This window comes from Triturus cristatus, chromosome 4_1, assembly GCF_964204655.1.
Source record: "Triturus cristatus chromosome 4_1, aTriCri1.1, whole genome shotgun sequence".
Lineage (NCBI taxonomy): Eukaryota > Metazoa > Chordata > Amphibia > Caudata > Salamandridae > Triturus > Triturus cristatus.
In genome coordinates this window covers 678,306,569-678,328,419 of record NC_140585.1, presented here as the reverse complement: position 1 = coordinate 678,328,419, position 21,851 = coordinate 678,306,569, and the positions used below count along the sequence as shown (strand labels likewise).

Sequence of the window (21,851 nt, the reverse complement as noted above, 5' to 3'; positions counted from 1 at the left end):
TACCCCCTCTCTGGGCCAAATTTGTTGGTTGTTCCACTGGAAGCGCGGGGGGAGCCTGAAGGCCCCCGCGGTCCTTGCTGGCTCCCCACCTACTGCGGGAGCCAGCACTGCTTTCAGACATAGGGAGCTGTTGAACGTGCAGCTCCCTCTGCCTAAAAGCAATTCTGCTCCGCTTCCAGCAAGCAAGAGCATATTTTATATTCTCGCTGGCTGGAAGCGGAGCGTTTGCTGTGGCTTGGCAGGAGCGGTAAAGCACTCGCTAAGCCACAGCTATATCCCAGGGTTGAGCACCCCGGGACAAAGGGAGTCCCTCCTTAATTCTTTTTAAGCAAGGCAAAGGCCTTAGGGCTGTAGTACCCGTGTGCAACAGGTGCAGTGCTTATGAGTGCAATCATCTTGGGGTGCAATCATTCTTCTCCCGATTATTCCAGACATGGATCTGAGTTGCTTGGCAACTCTCCCATATTTATTCAGTGTTCCTGGGCGTCAAGCAAGGGGGCTCCCAGCCCAATGGGATGCAGGGTGCCACCCAGGTGCATGACCACTTCCTCCAAAGTGTGGCATATTATTGTCCCAGAAAGCACAATTCTTCCAAAATCCAAAATGGGCAAAGTCTCTCTTGAAGAGTTAGATGTGGCTCAGCCAACCCCCTGGCATGGCCAAAAGTCCCTAAAACTCGCCTTCCAGGCCCTGCACTAATCTAATTACTGGGGTTCCTGTCTGGCTGTGGGTGCAGGATGCGGGGTCGAGGCTGTGTCCTGTCCAAACTGTCACTCCCTCTTTGAAGACCAGTTTGGCCCCTCCACCCACTTCATGCCTTGTGCTGTGCAGCTTGCAGTTCTTCCACAGGAAATCCTTTGTCTCAAGGCAGGCGACTTCACACCTCATTAAGGCAGCTTGACTCAGCCTGGCCAATCAGAGAAGGGTTGCTGGAAGGCTGGATTTCGGCTCACAGAAAATAAAGTTCCATAACTTATTTTTGGTAATAGTTATCTAACAATGGCAAGTTGCTGGATTTATTATAACTATCCTTTTAAGTACATCAATAGTTACACTTTATTAAAGTATTCCCATGTTAGTCTATGGAGCCAAAGCATTACATTGGGGAAAACGAAATTTGCAGTGTTTCCCTCACCAGGGCATATAAAGCATCTTTTATAATGACTTTGCTTATAGGTACAAGGCACCCTACCCCTGGGACACCTAGGGGAGACCTTAGGGGTGACCTATATGTAGAACAAGGTCATTTACTATTTTGGAAGTACCTTTAATTCCAAAGTCGAATTTGATATAATTCTACTTTAAAAGCAGGCTGCAAGGCATGGCTGGCCTTTACAATGACAGCAAGCACCACAGTAGTGCACACTTAAGCCCATTAAGTCTACTGGGCCTCTAAACCTGCATGCCCTACCATATACTAGGGACTCACAGGTTGGTTGTCAGTACCAATTGTAATTATACCCAATTACCATGTACTTTTAATCAGAGGCAGAAAACCAGAATCTAGTAATCAAAATGGGGGCAAAAAGTGTGTGTGGCGGGGGGCACACTGCACACAGGTCCTGGTTTCTCAGAGTAAATTGGGGTTAGTCACAGGGGTAAAGGTAGGGCATTCCAATGAAGAGCTGCAAGATGATTAAAAGATCGTCCTCCTGTTTTGGCACAATGAATTTGTTGTGGCTGAATTAATGAGTCACTGGGTGATCTCAATGGCCTCAAGGGTTGATGTTGTCAAATTTGGCTTTGCAGATATGCTAAGCCGGTGTTGTGGAGGGCTCGATGAACTGGCAACAGAGTGTTTCACGCCGGAGAAAATGGTAATCTTTTATGAAGATTATGCATCAAAAGTGCTGCTGTGTTCTGGATAATCTGAAAGCGCAAGAACAGACAACCTGCCAAGCCGAAGTCTAAATTATTATTGTCATCCAGGCAACGGATAAGTGCCTGGCCAATGCTGCAGCGGCAATGCATTGGCAGCCAGCTAAAGTTAGACCATGGCAGGCACAAGATGGAACAGCAAATTCCATAGAGAGATGATACTTGGTCTTTTATGGAGATATTATCTATAATTTCTAATGTCCTTGGGAAGGTGGCTGGACTGAGTGAGGGAGGCCAACCCCTGTTTGACCAGATCAAATCAGCTTTTCTGTTCAGAATTACCTCGTCACCGTTCTGTTTCAGACAGTGATCCTGTATCTAAATGGCCACATCTGACAGGCATTCAACTAGATCACATCTTGTAGCTTTGACATTTTCTGTGTTTGATACAATTAACTGAGTATTATCAGCATAAGAAATAATGTGGAAGTCTTTTGCTCTTACAATGGCTGCTAGTGGTGCCATTTAAATATTGAAAAGTGTTGGACTCCGGGATAAGCCATGCGTTGACAGCGCAGATGTCAGACACGGGGTCCGATCTGAACAGGCGAGATAAACTGCTTATGTTTGACCAGATAGCTAAGATTGGAACCACTGGAGGGTTTTAGAATGAAAACTGGTCTCATGCCGCTGGCAGGATACTATCAATCTATAAGGATTGACGTGTCAAAGAATGTGCTGTATGTCAAACTTTGAGAAGTTGGAAGAAAGACCACTCAGGTGTGGTGAATGACAGGTTTCAGGATTATTTCTTTTTAAAACATTGGCATTAACATTAATTATCTTTTCAAAGAAGCAGAACCCAACCTTGAGGGCAATGCAATTTCAGTGTGGTTTAATTGGCAAGGAAGAGAATTCATGCAGTGCTTTAAAATGAAGGAAATTACCTTGAAATGGCTGAATGCCGATTAGATTCACAAATACTGGACTTTATCTGACATTTTCTTGCTTCTTAGAAATTTTAAGGAACATTTGAGGTATGCATTATCTCTGCAGTTTCTTTGGTCAGCTGATTTAGGTTTTTCTGGCATTGAAATCACAGTAGGACGAGAAAGTGGATTGGTTCGGTGGAATCGACAGTAGATTTGCTAGAGGAAATATATTTATGAACAGGATGGTCTATTTACTTGATAAGTATGTGTGTGTGCGCGCACACCTGGACTCATAGAATAGTCTGTCTTTTGACAGACTGATGTTCTTGGAACGCCGTAAGATTTTGACTAGTTCAGTGGAAGAGATTATTTTGAGGCACTGGCTGGGATTTGGCTTAGTGATCTAAAATTCTGAGAGGTATAAGGAAATCAATTTTTAAAGAGTTAGTGGAAATTAAAATAATATGGTTCCCTGTTTTTTGAGTTGGTAGGGACAAACGTTTTTCTCAGCTGTGAAGGGTTTAAACTACCTTTAGGGCCAGTCGGTTTGTGGTTTCCTTATTGTTACAGTTGATACTGAAATAGTCTAAATCAAATTTAATATAGACTCATTGTTCCATGAAGGTAAATAGATGCCTAATATTATCTGAGAACCTATGATTTGTATATAGGAGAGCGATAAGTGTGTTAGTATAATATAACCTTCGAATAAGGCTGTCAAATGATGGGAACGAAGAATATGAGGACATGGTCTTGGTCATGAGCAAATCAACTGAGTTCTGTAATTTTATAGTCATGACCAACGACTGAATTAAGATTAAGCAGCAGGTAGTTTAGGGCAACAGATTCTGTCTTGGGGGGAGGAGGAGGAGGGCCTTTGTGAAATGAAAGGTTTATGGAGTCCAAGACAAAAATTACTGCAGATGATCAGGATGGACCTTAGTGCTGCTAGGACTTGATGGATGTTTTTCTGAGCCCAGCAACTAGTTTCAACGACTCAGTTTTGCAGTTTTTAGAAATACTTTGAAATGCAGCATCTTCTAAGGATATAGAATTGTTTCTCTGCCTCACATTTGTCAAGAAAACACAAAAACCTTAGTGTGGTTGTAGTACAAAGAGAGTATATGGTGGTTTCCATATCAATTAACACATTCTATGTGGGCCAACTGTAAAGAACAGTTGGTTGCCCAGTTTCCATGTCAAAAGTAGCCCAAATGACCAGATAAGAAGAAACCCGAAGAAATAACAAAAGTATGGGGCTCATGCAGACAGCTCACCTAACCATCTTGGAAATAACTGATTCACGTATGAAAAACACTGCCTCAACTTGAGCGTAATAGATTCCAGTCCACCTGGACCTATGTTCCCTTTAGGGTGCCCACCTGCGTGTATGCACACTTTTCCATTTAAAAGCGTCCAGGTTCTCTTGTGGAGCACGCACGCTGAACATGCACAGAGGGAGATTTTATCAAAGGCTCATTTAAAATTAGCGACTTGAAAGTTTCTCTCAATGGAGGACGGCCTTCAAGCTCTGTAAGAAGTCTTAGAGAAGTGTGAGGGCACTCGAGGGCATATTGTGCAGAAACTAGCGTATTTTGCAGACACCACCAGCTTGGGACAGCTGCTAAAATTAATTGGACACTTAGCAGTCAATTTGGGCATCAATGCAGGTTTTGATTGACACCGGCCTCTCGGGTTTCAAGCAGCCTACAGTGGTGTAATGGTTGAGGCCAGGGGTCTATGTGGGGTAGGTACAGTGAAACCAGTAGTGGGTTCACACCAGCTACTATGTTCTTGCCCTTAATGTTGCAGGTAAAAGCGGTTTTTCTGAAGAATATGTACAAGAACTCTAAATGTAATACAGATCAGCAATTCAGTCCCGGTTACATTTCACGTTTTTGACTTCGTGTTGCATGGTATATCCGATCCTGCTTCCTAGGGTATTTTATTTTACCTGATGTGTTTTAGTAACTTATTTTTTCATTCAGCTTATGAATCATGTACAGCGCACCATGCAAGCTGAATTTCCTCCAAGTGTTTGGGTGAGTTCAGGGTGTGGATGGGGTTTATGATGGGGCCAAGATTAAGCACTCCGAAATTGTGTTTGAAATCTGTGTGTGTTTCTCCTAGTGCCTCTCACTGGGTCATCATGGTGTTCAGAAAGCATGCTCATGCAATCTTTGGCCTCTCTGTAGAGCACAGAGTGAAAGTCGCATTTATGCCATTTGGAATAAAGGAGACACAAAGATGTCTAGATATTGACAGTGAAGTTTAAGAAGTGTTAGGGTCAACAAATTAACAGGGTGGTCCGAGGCAAGGGTATGGTTTGGCTTTAACAGCCTGTGCACAAGCTAAGTCCTCATAATGTCTGGTGTGTAAATTATGCAACAAACACTACACAAAAATATGAGAAAGTCTCTTCAAAATCCCAGAAAGCATATTCCTTTAACATACGGAAGCATTTCCCTTTAGTAAATCAGAATATTTCACTGCGTTGAAAAGCGTTTAATAAAACGGACAGTTTTTAAATATGAACTTAGAAAAAGTCAGGCCTCCTGCCATGATGACAATGCCATTAGTGAACTGAGAGGTAAGTCAGTTGTTATATACACCCTATATATGGCCTATATTCGTATTGTAAGTGGGGCAACATTATAGTCAACTAAATCAAACACAAGATATGTTTTGTACAACACACATCCTCACCTTACATATTCCATAATGCACTCATGTGCAATAATGAAGAAAAAAGAGGCACAGGTAAATAAAACATTTGCCTAGGATCACATTATTTGGTCAAGCAGGGAAGCAAAGATTGGTCCCAGCTTTTTTCACATTGTCCAGTTCTGGCACTAGATGGATATCTTATTCTCTCTCATGCTATACATCAAGGGTTAATGTTTGTTTTCGATTCTTGGCGCAAGAGCTTAGAGGGTGGGTGGCAGGCAGAAGTCACATGAAAGCTCAGCTCGTTTTAGTCTTAAGATTCCAAGAAACCTCAAAGTGAGCCAGAGCCAGAAATCTGGCTTGAGCCTCCAATGGTTTGCCCACCTCTATGAAGTGCTGACAGTGACAAAGGGGAAAAAACATTGTGATAGAGAGAGTGAAAGCATGGTCCTTTGAGGGGACAAAGGAAACGCATAATGGGATAGGACATGTCCTGGAATGGTGTGAGGTGCTCGACACTCTGGAGAAACCAATGTTCCATAGAGATGGACAGCTAATGACATAAGTGAAATGGCATTCCCCCTCCCCCCCCCGCTCTACAGGCCACATGTGTTCCCGTGAGTGTAATCTGAAGCGGTTTTGCAGTTCTGGTGAGGACGACTGTTGCTGCTCACCTTGGCGACCCTTGGGCCACCACGTCCTCTGTGGTTGGACTTCTACTTCACAGGTTGTGAAGGGTGGCACAGCCAGAAGGGTATACCTTGGAAGTAATCCCTGAACTTACAGTATTGTCTGTGAAAGAGGAGAGCAGGAGAAGTCATGCCACAACCCTGTTTAAAATGCTCCAAAGGCAAGTCTGCCACCATTCCCAAAACATTAGCATCATCAACAGGAATGTTCATGAGCATCAACTGGCCATCACCAAACAGCCAGTTGAGATCATCCAGGCATAGTGATGCGTGGCAATAAAGAAGCCCATGGGTCTCCCTACGATGCCACAGAATACAGGCTATACCAGAAGAGGTTCTCTTTGGACGTGTCCTGACCATCATGCAACACTTCTGCAAAATGGTTCCAAAGGTGATCAGGGAAATTCAGGAAAAATGTTTGTGCAATCTCCTAAATAACATGAGAGAAACAGGCAAGAAGGCAAGTCACTTATACGGAGCAAAAGGGCAAAGCTCCCTGAAAAGAACAACTTCTTCCCCATATCCTCAGTCTCTTAGACTCCCTTGTGGGGAGTAGAGAGGAAAGAGTCAGGATTCTGCAAGGAGTCTCCCGGAGTGAGCCAAGGAAGGTCAAGGTTAAGGATGAAGGTGTTGGGAGACCTGATGATTTACCATCTCAGCAGAAACTTGTTTACTCCATGTGACCAAAATGAGATCTATCAAGTCCTGGTTGCAAGAGAGCAAGGGATCCAAAGCAGAGGAGGCTGACTGCGTAACGTCTATGTGGTTAGCTTTGTTTTCATCTACAGGCAAAGACTTTCAAGAATCCTCAGTAATGTTTGGTAGCACAGCCATGAAGCTTGCAACCTCCTCTCTCAGAAGTGTTGATGGACTTTCCATAGCCACCTCAGGGAAAGTGCCAAGGCCACTTGCTTTCTGCAGAGTCAACCTGTCCCTATCATCTGTGCTAATAAGGGAAAAAAGATTACCCATTTCTTTGCCATCATCATGGTTGAAGATATTGGCCATCTGAATGTGCTCTGAGTAAGAGCCAAATATCCCTTTTTACTGCCAAAGTACTTACCACAAGGTGAAAGACTGCAAGGAACTTTCTCTCAAATGTTGGGCGCGGCACTGGGATCATATCAAAATGGCTTTCGCCTTTTGGAACTTTTCTACATTTTTTTTTTTAACAGATCCGTGAACATCGGCAGTGGATCAACTGCCAGTTGCTTTGGCAGAGGTTTGGCCAGGGGCGTGGCAGCATCAGGAAGAGGCTGAGCAGGGTGGACCTGGGCTAGGGATAGAGTCTCTGGTGGAATCTTAGTTGGAAGCACCAAGGGCGCTTGGGGCTTTCAGGTGCATCAGAGGAAGCTGGGGGATAAAAGAGCCAGTATAGGCTGGGTGTAGACAACAAACGGTGTAGATAACAAACTTTGCAGTGTCAGCCCCAGGAGATGGAAACTCTAGGTAGAAAGCAGAAGGCCTGGCAGATATCTTAAGCTTGTGCCATGGAGGGCTCTGCCTTCTACTTTTTCATGTTCTTGGTGTATATGAAGCTGCACTTCTCACATGATCCAGAGTTATGCTTGGGCACCAGAGTAAGATAACTAGTACTGTCCAATGTCAGGCATAGCTAGCTCATCCAATCCTTTTTTTCACTTTGCATTCTACCGCTTGTAATCTTGTTGTTATAATGTGGTGGGAAAAATACATGTTATGCGGGGAGGCGGAGCTTTCCGGCGCCCAAGATGGCCGCGTAGCTTAAGAGCTCAGTGGAGCCGACATTGGTTAAAGGTGGCCCGAGAAAAACAATCATTACAGTTTGAGGGCTTGACGATTTTGTTATTTCCAGATTTCACGACCCGCGTTCCAGGAGGCGCGCTGACAATTTGCTCCTCTGAAGCGTCAATTGAGGAACCAGAACCTAGACTATGCCATGTTATACCCAACCAGACTTCGCGTAAATCGACAGGGCAAGTCGCAGATCTTCATGGATCCCAAGTCACTACAAAAGGCCCTGAAGGAGTGTTCCAGGGAGCATCGATCAGACGCGTAGCAGAGCGCCTTGGAAGGCGCGATGGGTGGCAGTCTGGACGACCAGGACTGAGCCGCTGGGGCTACAGATAAGATGTTGCTTGCGGGGCATGTCCAGGGAGGGCCGTGGATCTTCATCTGGGGACATGGACAGGGCGACCTACTAGCATAGAGGTGGGTAGCTTGTAGTTGTTGTTTGGGATGTCAGCTGTTAGGTCCAAATGCACACTGGGCAGACATGGATGGCATGTCCTTCATTTATCCTTGCCAGTTGGAAAAAAAATGGGGGGGGGGGGGACACAGTTATGCTTTTGCACAATGCACCGTTTTTACTTAATGCATACAGACGGCCAGGGGTGTGCTTGGTATCCTCTAGTTAGGTTTTCGTAATCTACATCTGCCTACGTGTGCAGCACACCGCGGGGGTCTAGTTCTGTTTTCAAAGTGGTTATATTTCTCAACAGTTTTTGGAGAGCAGTGTGGGAATTGGCGGGATATGTACTGAGGCATTCTAGCCTTACGCTGGAGCGCATTCCTGTTATCTCATTGCTGTGGGGTGTGGTGGGAGGGAAATCATGCCGTGTATGCACTGTTGGGGATCGCATACCGTGGGGGGGTTTACAGAGAACACAGTTTTTTCTCTTTGAATGTATGGACAGGATTGCTTTAATATACCAGACTCGTACAGCTAGACACATTGAAGCACAGGGTCACACGTGGACGGTTCTGTCCACCTCACCTCGATTTCTGCTACTTACCTAGATGCATGTACAGCTTCGCAAATTGAAGATCCTAACCTGGAATGTCCATGGTCTCAATGACCATAGAAAGTGGAGGAAAATCATGGCTTTTCTTCCTAGACGTGGTATAGACATAGCTCTCTTGCAGGAAACACACTTTCCCCCACATAGTGCGCTGCTACATGATCGGGGTTGCGGGGTAACATACATGCTGCGGGGTTCACATCGCATGCCCGAGGGGTATTAACATAGGTAAACCCCAGATCTGATCTCCACCTGGAAGCACTGGACACTGACTCAGAGGGGCGCTTTGCGATCTCGCGCTGCAGTGGGAAGGGATTTGGACTCCTTATATGTAATGTTTATGGCCCTAATTTTGATAACCCTGCCTTTTTTACACAATTATTAGAGAGCATGAGCCATTATGGCTCGGGTCCCTTCCTTAGGGGTGGAGATTTTAATTGCGTCCTGGATCCTGCCTTAGATAGGTTGGGAGGCCCACCTCGACACCCTACAGCTTTTGTCCGATCCATCATGTCAACCTTAACCCAATTAGAATTGTGCGATATATGGCGCACACGCTCACTGGGCCCGGGGGGCTACACACACTACTCAGCCTACCATAACCTTCACACGAGGATTGATTACTTATTCCTTTCAAGTAATTTGCTCGCACAAATCCGGGATTGTGAAGTTTTGCTCTGCACGTTATCAGATCACGCCCCCATACAGATTGCCTTAGAAACCCTGCATACAGCTATTCCTCCTTTTACTTGGAGATTCCCGTACTCCTTATTAGACCCTGTCTTTAAGGCTGAACTGGCGGAAAGCATTGCGTCATTCTTTGAAATTAATGTGGGGTCAGTCGACTCTTTCGCCACAGTGTGGGAAACTTTCAAGGTGTATATTCACGGTATTGCCATGGCAAATCACTCTGGAGTCCTCCGCACACTTCGTCAACGCCTCACTGACCTTGAAACCACTTTAGCCACCCTGGAACAACAGACAAAACTGTCAAGCAAGACAAACATTGTACTCTGGAAGACTATAATTCGAATGCGGACACTGCAAATATGCGACCGCTCGCGTATATGGGGAGGGCGACCGCCCGGGATCGGTGCTGGCTTCCCTGCTAAAAACCAGAAGCGAGAAATCCAATGTTACAGCCCTGCAGGACGTAGAGGGGGTGCCCTTAACGGACCCCTAGACATCAACAGATTTAAACAATACGACGCCTCCCTATACAGCACGGAGGGTGGGTGCGACGACAAAGCTATTTTAGATTATCTCACTCATATTAAACTGCCTTGGCTTCTGAATGGACACAGCTTGAAGAAATAACTGCAGCCCTAGCAAGCACGAAATCTAATAGCGCTCCTGGTGTGGATGGTCTCACTGTCTCCTTCTACTAAGAGTTTAAGGACCTTCTGGCCCCACATCTACAGACCTTGTTCGAGGAAATTATTGAAACAGGTATATTGCCTCCTACTATGCGGGAAGCACTAATTGTTGCTATCCTCAAACCTGAGAAAACCCCGACGGCCTGCAGCTCCATTCGGCCACTCTCGCTCCTCAACGTGGATACCAAAATTTACGTTAAGGTCCTTGCGACCAGATTATCCCCCCTAGTGCTGCTGCTGATATCCCTAGGACAGGCTGTTTTTGTCCCAGGGAGGAACCTCACTTACAATCTCAGGACTGTCTTTGAGGCTATACAGCATACCAGACAGGACACCCAAGCAGGTGTAGTCTTTCTCGATATGGAGAAGGTGTTTGACTCGGTGGAGTGGAAATTCATGAGGCATGTACTGACCAGAATGGGGCTCGGGAGCGTTTTTTTGCAAATGATGGGTTTACTTTACAACTCGCCTACTGTCAGAATTAAAATCAGAGATCTGGTCACAGACCCTATTCATATCACTAGAGGTACGAGTCAGGGCTGCCCCCTCTCCCCATTGCTATGTGCTCTGGTGGCCGAACCCCTTGCTTGCGCATTGAGGGAATACCATAGTCATAAAGGCCTACGTTTCCCGACATATAATTTGATAATATCCACCTACGCAGACGGCACATTGCTATATGTTAGAAACCCTGATCAGAATCTCTCGACGGTCCTACGCGAAGTGATTCTATTCGGGACCCGGTCAGACCTCAAGGTGAATTGGAATAAATCCCTTATTTTCCCTCTCACGGTGGAGACAGTTCAGTTTGTACCAGACTACCCTTTGAACTGGACGACGGACCCTATCAGATACCTGGGTATCAAAATGCACACTGACTCAGGGGTTGCTTTTAGGGAGAATTATGGCAAGGCGATCTCCAGGCTGGAAGACGACGTGGAGAGGTGGATTCAGTTACTTCTCTCCCTGGTAGGACTAATATCGATTATGAAAATGGTGATATTGTTTCGGGAGTTGTGGGAATGTTAGACGGGCACTGCCCCCCCATGAGTACGATATATTGAGAGATGGGTATACAATACAATGCAATGTACCAGGTTGGTGGACCACCGGTTATCTTGAGGTGATATATGGCTGCAATCTCATACTTACTACATTTATTTCAAGGTTTGACTTTTGTCGCCTGCATTGTCTCCTCTACCATATATATGATTAATGTGATGAATGCAATTTGTAACCCATTGCTCCTTCTCATGAAAACCTAATAAAGTGTTTTTAAAAAAAAAAAATGAAAATGGTGATATTACTACGGTTTCTATTCCTATTCACTAACATTCCTATTGTTCTTCCGCGCTCTTTTTTCCGGACGTTGACAACTCTGATGATTCGAGTCAAATGCGAGGTACTCACACTCCCATATAGCTTGTGGGGGACTAGGAGTACCAGACCTAGAACTGTATTATAGGGCGGCGCAGGGTGCACATGCTCACCATTGGATTCACGGTCCCAAGGATGCCCCGCATTTTCAGACAAAGAGGATGGTCGCGGCCCCGACTCCACTGCCAGCGCTCTTGTTCAAGCCCGAAGAACGGGGATATTAGACTCAATAAACGCGACAACACATGCTTGGCATAACCTTCTGAAACTGAAAGCTGGAGCCATACTTTACTCCCCTATTACTCCATTGGACTGGCGTTACTGGTTGCCCCCGTACAGGGAACAGGGGGTGGTTCGGGCCAATGAAAACTATAAATATCCACACGATAGGGGAACTATTTGACGAGCGTAACGCAAAATCATGGGACACCGTAATACCTGAAGACGCTACGCCAACAACACTAACCCAATTTCAATTCCACAGGGTCCAACATGCGCTAAGGGAACTTCTGGGTCCTGATTCGGAGGAGCCGCCAGAGGTGGCAACGCTAACATGAGTGATCAAAGCTGCTTCGCCGGACCGCGTAATTTCCAAAATTTACAATATAGTGCTAACCACTACACCAAGGCTCGTCTATCAGGGCAGACAGACCTCAACCGGGTACTTGATGACGCAACATGGAAGTACTGCTGTGAAAGCGCAAAATGTACATCACTCAATGGGCGACATAGGCTCATATATTTTAAGTTCCTTAATAGGGTACATTATACACCAGAGGGACTCCACAGGTACAGGTTACGAGATTCTGCGGCGTGTGAACGCTGCGGTGCAGACCCTGCAGATTTTTATCACCTGGCCTGGTTGTGCCCCAGGGTGGTGTCTTTCTGGGTCCTGATCTTTAAGGCGCTTAGGGATATAACTGACACTTCACTTAACCCGGTTCCGGCACTAGAACTGCTGGGATACTCCAAACATCTGCCTAATGGCATCAGGCATCTAGTAGATATGGGGCTCCTTCTGGCTAGGCGTAGAGTAGCAATTTGTTGGTCACGTGGCACGACCCCTACCTCGCCGGGTTGGACTCACAATATGACATACTGTAGCATGCAAACTGAACATTATAGCGAGTTACTACCTACCCGTAATAGACCCAAAAATGTCTGGGGCCTGTATCAAACTTACTTGACCACTAAGTCGAATGGCACGGACTGGGTAGCTTCTCCTGAAGTTTAGTACGGGTTCGGTGTTGCAAGATCTATGCTCCAGAGCCGACTGAAATGATAGCCCTAGCCAAGGTACTCACTGTCTAGACTGTAGACTTACTCTCTGTTCCAGGTGGTGAGAACGCTGTACTGTGCTGGTAAGAATATTGCTTTGAACAACTAATTGTACAAGTGGTAATGGTGTAACAATGACTGTTGTGATGGACTTGCAGAGCTGATTTCTGTGTACTGTGTCTCAAGAAACAAGAATGTAATATCTCTGTCCTGCTTTTTGTTCCTAATAAAAAATACTTTAAAAAAAATATGTTATGCAATGGCAAGAAACACCAGGTCTGGACCAGCTACTCATGACTTACATGGTAAAACCTGAGAGCGCAGTTTAATGCTTCCCCACACTATTCAAATACATTTACTTAATGGTACCTACATTTTAGTTCAGTCATTTCTGTGCCCGTTTATGCAGGTGCTGGTAGAGTAAATGTCATGGGGAACTGGTATGATCATGTTAGTGTATAATACGTCTGACTTAAATCTGATTATTACATGTAACTAAGTGGCAGAACTTATTGACTTTGGCAGCTCATGCACTGCAATTACTTTCATAGTGAGTTTTTGCATGCCTTCGGCGCACACCTGCTTGGCTGCGGTGCACAGAGAACCTTTATTGCCGTACATAGAAGAAAAAAACCGAGGGAGCATTGACCTGGACTAGAGGAAAATGGGTAACTCACGAGACTGTACTGCAGTGAATTGATCAAGTTATATCCAAAAGCATACATGATGAGTTGGTAACTCAAAGGAGGAGTTGGAACTCTCACAGATAATTGGCAGCATAACCACATTAAAACAGGAGAGTCTATATGCTGAAGCATGCTACAAAGGTTAAAATTACGAGTCTCTTGATATCACAAACCATATTTGTAGTAGGACTGATATGCCTAAATGAGTTTGTACACCTATATATTCAAATGCTAATGTCCCTTAATTCAAAATGGTGCAGTAGACAGTTTCCTACTTACACAGTACTGGAAAACCACAAACCAATTAGTTGCAACACATGCTTTTTAAAATGCTTGCCACATTAAGGGCCAGGTGTACAAAGAATTTCACCAAATGCAAACCCTCTGAATTGGCAAATCTGAGCATAAGCAAATGCTGAAACCCTTTTTCCTATGTACTTTTAGCAATTTGGAAAAGCGTTTCTGGATCACTCTATGTATTTTGAAAAGATTACCAATTTTGTGTTTGGAAGGTGACCATTATAGGCATCCCCTCCAAATACTGAATCAGTATGCTATGTATCAATGTTTTATGACCAGTTTTGCCAACACCTCAAAGGAGTTGGTAGCCTACTCCTAAAATAGAAGGGGCCCCCTTGATGAATGTAAAAAAGAAAAAAAAAATACAAATCTGTTCATTTAAAAAAAAAAAAAAAAAAAAGTCCTGTTACTTTGGACAAAAGCGTGCTTCATTTAAAAAAGAAAAAAAAGTTTATTTATTAAAAAGCAATAACAGACATGGTGGTCAGCTGACCCAAACAGGCCACCATACCTGTGATAGCAGTGAATCGTAGTGGGTCGCAAAGTGCAACCTACATCATTACTATTCATGAGGAAGGTCAAAGTGCCACCTACTACGATTCGGTTTTTGTTGTTGTTTTTTTACAAACCAACCTATTAGTATACAGGTCGGTTGGCAAACTACCACACTGGTTGCAAATATACTGACCGCAACTTGCAATCAGTTTTTTGTGACCAGTGTGTATTTAGTACATCAGGCACAATGTGCTAAAATTACCACATTTTCCGAAAAACAGCAATTTACCCCAAATCACATTTCTTGTGTTAGGAATGTTCCTATTCAAAAAGACAGGTGTAGTAAAAGACATTAACTGGAAAATAACCTTACTGTATAACCGTTTTCATCTTGGAGATTTATTTCTGCAGCATGAGCAACAAGAAGAGCAATAACTTGAGAATGTCCTTCACGAGCAGCAAACATTATTGGAGTCATTTTTTTCCTGGAACAAAAATATACAGTTGATTAGATTTGCCTCATAGCTTAAGCCATAATAAAAACATTCATAGAGAAACCTAGATTTAAAAAAATAGTTGAACATATTTTTAAAAGAAAAAATGTACATACATATACATATATATATATGGGACTTATGAATTGTTAAACCTATCCTCCTCTGATTTATTTGAAGGTTTATCTCTTTAGTGGGAAGCCCTTGTGATTGTACTTACTATAAGTCGATTATTTTTGATGTACAAAATGGTACAATGCAGACTGTCAAAGGTATGTAATTGAAATCCAGCATAATATTAATTAGAGCAGACTTTTGTACAGACTATATTTGACTCAATATTCTGTCCATATTTTCAATCTTATTTTCACTATTTACGCAGCGTTTGCAATGAATTCTACTTACATATTCTTTTTTGTCTCGTTCAGACAACAGAATGTATGCATTTACGAGTCCTTTGTTTATGTTTTGTATTTCCTTTAAAATTACTGGAACCGGAACCTATGGTCATGTGATCAAGAGCCTGTGTGCTCGAAACGCGTCTGTTTTTGCCCGTGAAAGAATGAACAACTTTACTCTACTGGTTTCGTGTGGCTCGTGTTTGCAGAAGGAGAGAAGGCTGCAAGCTGATAGTGGATTTATGCGAGCAGCGGCGCCTGCTCAGTTGCGAGCCCCGACCCGAGTGGATGGGAAGAGACGAGGCGCCAAAAGACGAGAAAGTGAGGTAATTAAATTTGTCTCTGCCCGCCGGTACGAAGCGCACCTCGTAATTCAGCACAAACGGAGTGGATCTTAAAGTGAAAGACATCCAGGTATTGTCTCACCGAACCGAGAGGTGAAGCTCGAAACGTACCAGGGTTTGTTGGGGCATTTGCCCGTAAGACAGAATCCAGTGGAATCTAGGTCGGATGACCGCACAGCATTCTGGGCAATGGAGTTTTTGGAGGGTCGAGAGGCTTCAGCTGCATTAATTTTCAAAAAAACAACGAATGAAGGTAGCACTGATGCTACAAATACCAACCAGTTTGTAACATCCAATTTGAAACAAAAAGGTAACCTGTTGGAAAGATTACGCAAAAAAGAACTGAGCAGATGGTGGGAAGCCACCTCGCTTCAAAACTATTTGGATGTTGATCGCATCCCAAGGGGTTTAAGAATTTTCATTGTACCGACTTTAAACAAACCCAAACATGAGGTCCTTAAGGCATGGCTAGATAACACCACCGCGTGTTCCAAAATGATGCTACAAATTTTAATTAAAAACGCGTGGGAGGAGCATAAAGATCTCGTAGATGAAATACAGAAATTGCTGGATGATTTAACTAAAGAGACTGACCAGAACGAAGTGAGTAAAATTCTGTCAACTGTCAATGATAGGATCAAGATTTTCGAAAAAGACTTAATTGAAAGAAAACAAAGAAAGTTCGAGAGAGATGAAAGGGACTATAGATCTGGGAGAATTCTAACTTTCGCCAGAAAATTCGATAAATTACGCACCAATTTATCCAAAGACCGAGCATTGGGAGCAGTAGATAGAGAAAGATGGGAATCTGGCACCAGCCTAAGCTCCGACGTGGGATCGATGGATAGTACTAATTCAATTCCAACAGAAATAACGTCTTTTTCCGAGGAACTTCGCCTCATGCAAGAGGCAAACGAACACTCAATGAGAGGAAGAACGAGATTCCAAGCAAGAGGAAGAGGAAAAACTCAAGCAAAAGGAGGAGAAAGCGGCGCAAAGAAGAACAACAATACTGGCGTGGGAACCAAGGGCCAGAACCAAAGAGGAAAATAATGGATGCACAAGAATTAACGGTAATGAACTTATCTACAAGATCTCTGACCTCAATAGAAGAACAGGTTTTAAAACTTGGGTTAAGTTTCTGTCCTGACTTTCCACTTGATTACTCACAAACACGTATTGATTTGTATTGTTTTGTACGTAAATTGAAACTGTTTAAGATTCACCAACACAAAGACAGCAGTATTCAGTTACCAGTTTTTGCACCCACCCCCTCCCCCACATTGGATGACACCGAGATTCTGAGAACACTGATCAGTCTGAGTGAGGAACAGTCGCTATTGAATTCCCAAACCTCTAATCTTTCTGGTGTAAGTAGCATTGATCCCGACAGAGGGAGTAGAACTATGTCTATAGGGCCGCATGTCAGAGATGATATATCTAGCACTCAGACAACCACCACCATTGATCTTGCTACTGAAGGTATTGAGTCTACCAAAGGTTCAGGGGAAGATACGGGGATCATTACACCCTTTAGGGGGAAATCTAAATATAGACCCCAGACCCCCAAAGATAATATCGATATCTTTCATGAATTGGTAAACCATGACATTCTACAACTCCTCAATAAACCGACCTCTAATTCCAACTTGAGTAAAGCACAGAGAGATGCATTGAGGGACCTTCAAAACGATAACAGTATCGTAATTAAGCCATCCGATAAATGGGACAATATTGTCCTTTGGGACAGGAATAATTATGTGCAGGAGGCCATGAGGCAGCTGAGCAATGTAACATGCTATACCAGAGTTGACAAATCATGCATCAACACATTACAGGTCAGGCTCTTTAACCTCATTGACAATTGGACTGATGAGAAACTTTTAAACTGGTACGAATCTAAATTTTTGAAAAATGAGACACCAACTATACCGACCTTTTATCTCCTCCCTAAAGTCCACAAGAATCCCACACAACCACCGGGCAGACCAATAGTCTCCTCCAAAAACAGTTTGTTGGAGAATGTCTCAATGTATGTTGATTTCTTTCTATCTGAATATGTCAAAGACTTAACATCTTATATAAGAGACACGAAAGACTTTCTACAGAAGATTGAAAACATACATTGGGATAGTAACTTCTGGTTGGTCTGCCTAGATGTGGAGAGTCTATACACAAGTATTAGGCACATTGACGGACTTAGAGCATGTGAACATTTCCTAAGCTCTATGAGTATACATTTGACTAAACATACTATGATGTTACTACAAATGATCGAATTATGCCTTGTGGAGAACGTATTCACCTTTAATGGTACCTTATACAAACAAATACGAGGGACCTCCATGGGCACCTGCTTTGCTCCTAGCTATGCCAATCTACTGGTTGGCTGGTGGGAGAAGCAGGTGCTCTGGGGGGACTCAATGGAACATTGGACAAACAAAGTCAGTATTTGGCTAAGATTCATTGATGATATATTCTTTGTTTGGGAGGGTGGTAAAGAAGAATTATTGATGTTTTTGTCAGAATTGAATGAAAATACACTCAACCTTAAATTCACGATGCAACATAGCCAAATAACGGTTGATTTCCTTGATATCAGGGTGACAGTGAGAGATAACAAACTTGAGACTGATGTATTCAGGAAAAGTACTGCGGGTAACTCAGTACTTCACGCCACCAGTTGCCACCCTCAGAATTTCAGATGGAGCATACCCTTTGGTGAGTTCCTCCGTGCTAAAAGGAATTGCAGCACTGAGGAATCATATGACAGGAACAAAAGGGATAAGTCAGAGAGATTTCTTGCGAGAGGGTACCCCTACACGATGCTCAAAAAAGGTGAGAAAAGAGCAGATGCAATCACGAGGAATGAGGCACTTTATAAGGCACCCAGGAACAAACAGACTGAAACAGATTCACCTATCAGGTTGATTACAACATTTAATTCACAATCCAACCTCTTCCACCAGATTGTCAGAAAGAGATGGGACATTCTCACTCAAGATAGAGTATTGAAACAGAAGTTAGGTCCACACCCTGCCATCACCTATAGAAAAGGCACCTCGATAAAAGACATGATTGTCAAGAGTCATTTCAGTAACATCAAAACTACGTGGCTAGACAAAATAGGTGGGTTCCATCGTTGTGGGAAATGCAAAGCGTGTAGCCATAGCGTCAATGTCAAAGAAGTAGTCCTTGAGAGAACCAAGAGAAAATGGTATATTCGCAAAAATATACAGTGCAGTACAGACTTTGTTGTCTATGTGATCACTTGCCCTTGTGGCAAGTGGTACATAGGCTCTACCACCTTTCCTGTAAAGAAGAGAATATTGGAACACTGGCGTGCCATAACCAATAAGGACTTCAGTTACAGTACAGCCAGACACTTCCACATTGAACATAATGGAGATTGGACAAAGGCACAATATTTTGCCCTCGACACAATAACCAAAGACCCAAGAGGAGGGAACAGGATTCAGACTCTGCGGAGAGCAGAATCCAAGTTCATCCTACAAGCAGGAACTGTAGCCCCCTTTGGGATGAATAACGATGAAGAGATGCATGTTCATCTATAGATTTATCTTTGGTTTTTAGATGTAGCTCCAGCTTCTCAGCACTAGAAACTCCAATTCCTTGTCACATTAGTCCAGTCTTTTTTCAAATTTTTGCATTTTGGCTGCGTGTTGTGATTTAAATGATCTGCCCTCTTTAACATGTTAATTACCCAAGGGAAATATATATTTATTTCATATGCTTTTCATTTGAGATGCTCTTTTGAGGCATCCTTCGATGTTATCTATTTATGATATCCATTTGGTCATTTTTTGACATGAGTCCCGTCCTGTTTTTATACTTATTAGAATTATAAGATATAGCCCCACTTTTTGCCACACGAATTAACACTTGTTTCCTTTTTTGTTTCTGCATCTAGATGGGACCTGGAAGCTTACAAGCACTATCGTTACCGTTAACTGATACGAGCATGGAGTTACTGGTGGTTGGTGTTCATCCACCGTCTCCTTTGTTGTTGCCTTACTAGGCTATGTGGGTCATTTCCATCTTTATGATATTTTTTCGTTTATCTCACTTTCTTGCTGTGTGGGAATTAGAGTGGGGAAATTAGATAAATACATGACTATCACAATTTAAATTCCTTTTCTTCTTAATGATAGGGTACTATACCTTGATTGCTGTGTGGGACTTATGAATTGTTAAACCTATCCTCCTCTGATTTATTTGAAGGTTTATCTCTTTAGTGGGAAGCCCTTGTGATTGTACTTACTATAAGTCGATTATTTTTGATGTACAAAATGGTACAATGCAGACTGTCAAAGGTATGTAATTGAAATCCAGCATAATATTAATTAGAGCAGACTTTTGTACAGACTATATTTGACTCAATATTCTGTCCATATTTTCAATCTTATTTTCACTATTTACGCAGCGTTTGCAATGAATTCTACTTACATATTCTTTTTTGTCTCGTTCAGACAGCAGAATGTATGCATTTACGAGTCCTTTGTTTATGTTTTGTATTTCCTTTAAAATTACTGGAACCGGAACCTATGGTCATGTGACCAAGAGCCTGTGTGCTCGAAACGCGTCTGTTTTTGCCCGTGAAAGAATAAACAACTTTACTCTACTGGTTTCGTGTGGCTCGTGTTTTCAGAAGGAGAGAAGGCTGCAAGCTGATAGTGGATATATATATATATATATATATATATATATATATATATATATATATATATATATATATATATATATATATATATATTCGCGCTCCGATTCAGTCTCCCTCCCTTCACTCGCGGTTGGGTGCTTTGTAACGCGGTGACGGACACAGCATGTACATTTTTTCTCGGACTCACGGTAAATGAATACCAGCACTCACGGGAACAGTCACATACCAGATTTTATTGGGATGGAACAAACACGACAAGACGCGTTTCGGCAACCGCCTTTTTCAATAAAAAGGCGGTTGCCGAAACACGTCTTGTCGTGTTTGTTCTATCCCAATAAAATCTGGGATGTGACTGTTCCCGTGAGTGCTGGTATTCATTTACCGTGAGCCAGAGAAAAAAATAATATATTTCACTTGAATAAAAAATACTGCTCACTTAGTCCACTGTGCCTTCCTATTCCACTTCAAGGGTTCCTTGTAACACTGTGGTCAAGCCAGAAAATGCATCAACAATTTATAAGTAGAGAGATGCACTGCAGCAAGTCCATGAACATGCTGATATGTATCCTTTGCATGCATAGTGCTGTTAGGAATATGAAAAGCTGACCTGACCGCAAACAGGCTGATTATGGTGTGGCTTGAAAGAAGAGCTGTCACCAAACAATTATGTGATAATCACCAGGAGAGGGCTTTGGCTCCACCCACACATTGGGAGCAAAGAGTACAGGATTTGATTGGGCAGAATTTGGATGTTGCTACGTAAAAAGAGTGCTTGCCGCACTGTGATGGGTTCCGAATTGGATTTCCCTTACTTAAAATGCCCACTGCATCGAACGTAGTGACAACTTGGCACCCTAGAAGAAAAACGTCATCCAGGTGCACATTTTTAGGAGTGGTCACAGCTTCATCGGTCTTGCCAGTATCATGTTTTCCGAAAAATATCATACAAAACTACATCTATAAATACATACATCTATATATATCTATTATCCATCAAAAAGAAGAAAACGCTTCACTCGCTAGGGAAATTTCCAAATTGTTTATTGAGTCCAAAAGTAACTCAGCCTTTACAATCCCACCTGGTGGTAGTTTGGATATATAATGAAATGCATACTGTCCTTCTACAAAACCTTTGGAAATTATCATCATATAAGAAATTGTGTCCTGTACCATTTTTCAATACCATTGATTATGATACAAGTTACTAATTGAGTTATCACACTTTCAAAGCAAAAGCAGAAGTGTAGGTTAACAATGCGCCCCCCCCCCGCCCCCAAATACATTTGCTTGGCTTACTACTTAAGGGAACTTAGGCAGCATTCCCCAGCAGGTTTGCCTTGGATTCAAAGGTGGACATGCTCACTCAGGTTGAGGAATGTAGGCCTCGGAGGCATTCATGGACATCCCCAACTTGCATCCACAAACTGAAAGGGGTTGGATTTACCATAGTGAGTGGGCCGTGACAGCGGCTCCAGTCAATGTTTTTGAACTGACTGCCAGCTTAGCGGTCATCTCTAAATTTGGCGGGCAGAGTGG

General features: G+C 43.2%; 1 protein-coding gene across 3 annotated transcripts in view; it reads right to left on the bottom strand.

Moving 5' to 3' along the window:
• The window catches only part of ASZ1 (ankyrin repeat, SAM and basic leucine zipper domain containing 1), a 1,654,265-nt gene that overhangs the window by 706,687 nt on the left and 925,727 nt on the right, over nucleotides 1-21,851 (bottom strand). For all 3 annotated transcript variants that reach the window (XR_014981315.1, XM_085653129.1, XM_085653130.1), the window contains exon 5: nucleotides 14,772-14,883. Coding sequence is in view for 2 of the 3 variants with exons in the window: in XM_085653129.1 (XP_085509255.1) it covers nucleotides 14,772-14,883 (112 nt within the window). In the remaining variant the exon portion in view is untranslated. The remainder of the gene's footprint in view (nucleotides 1-14,771; nucleotides 14,884-21,851) is intronic.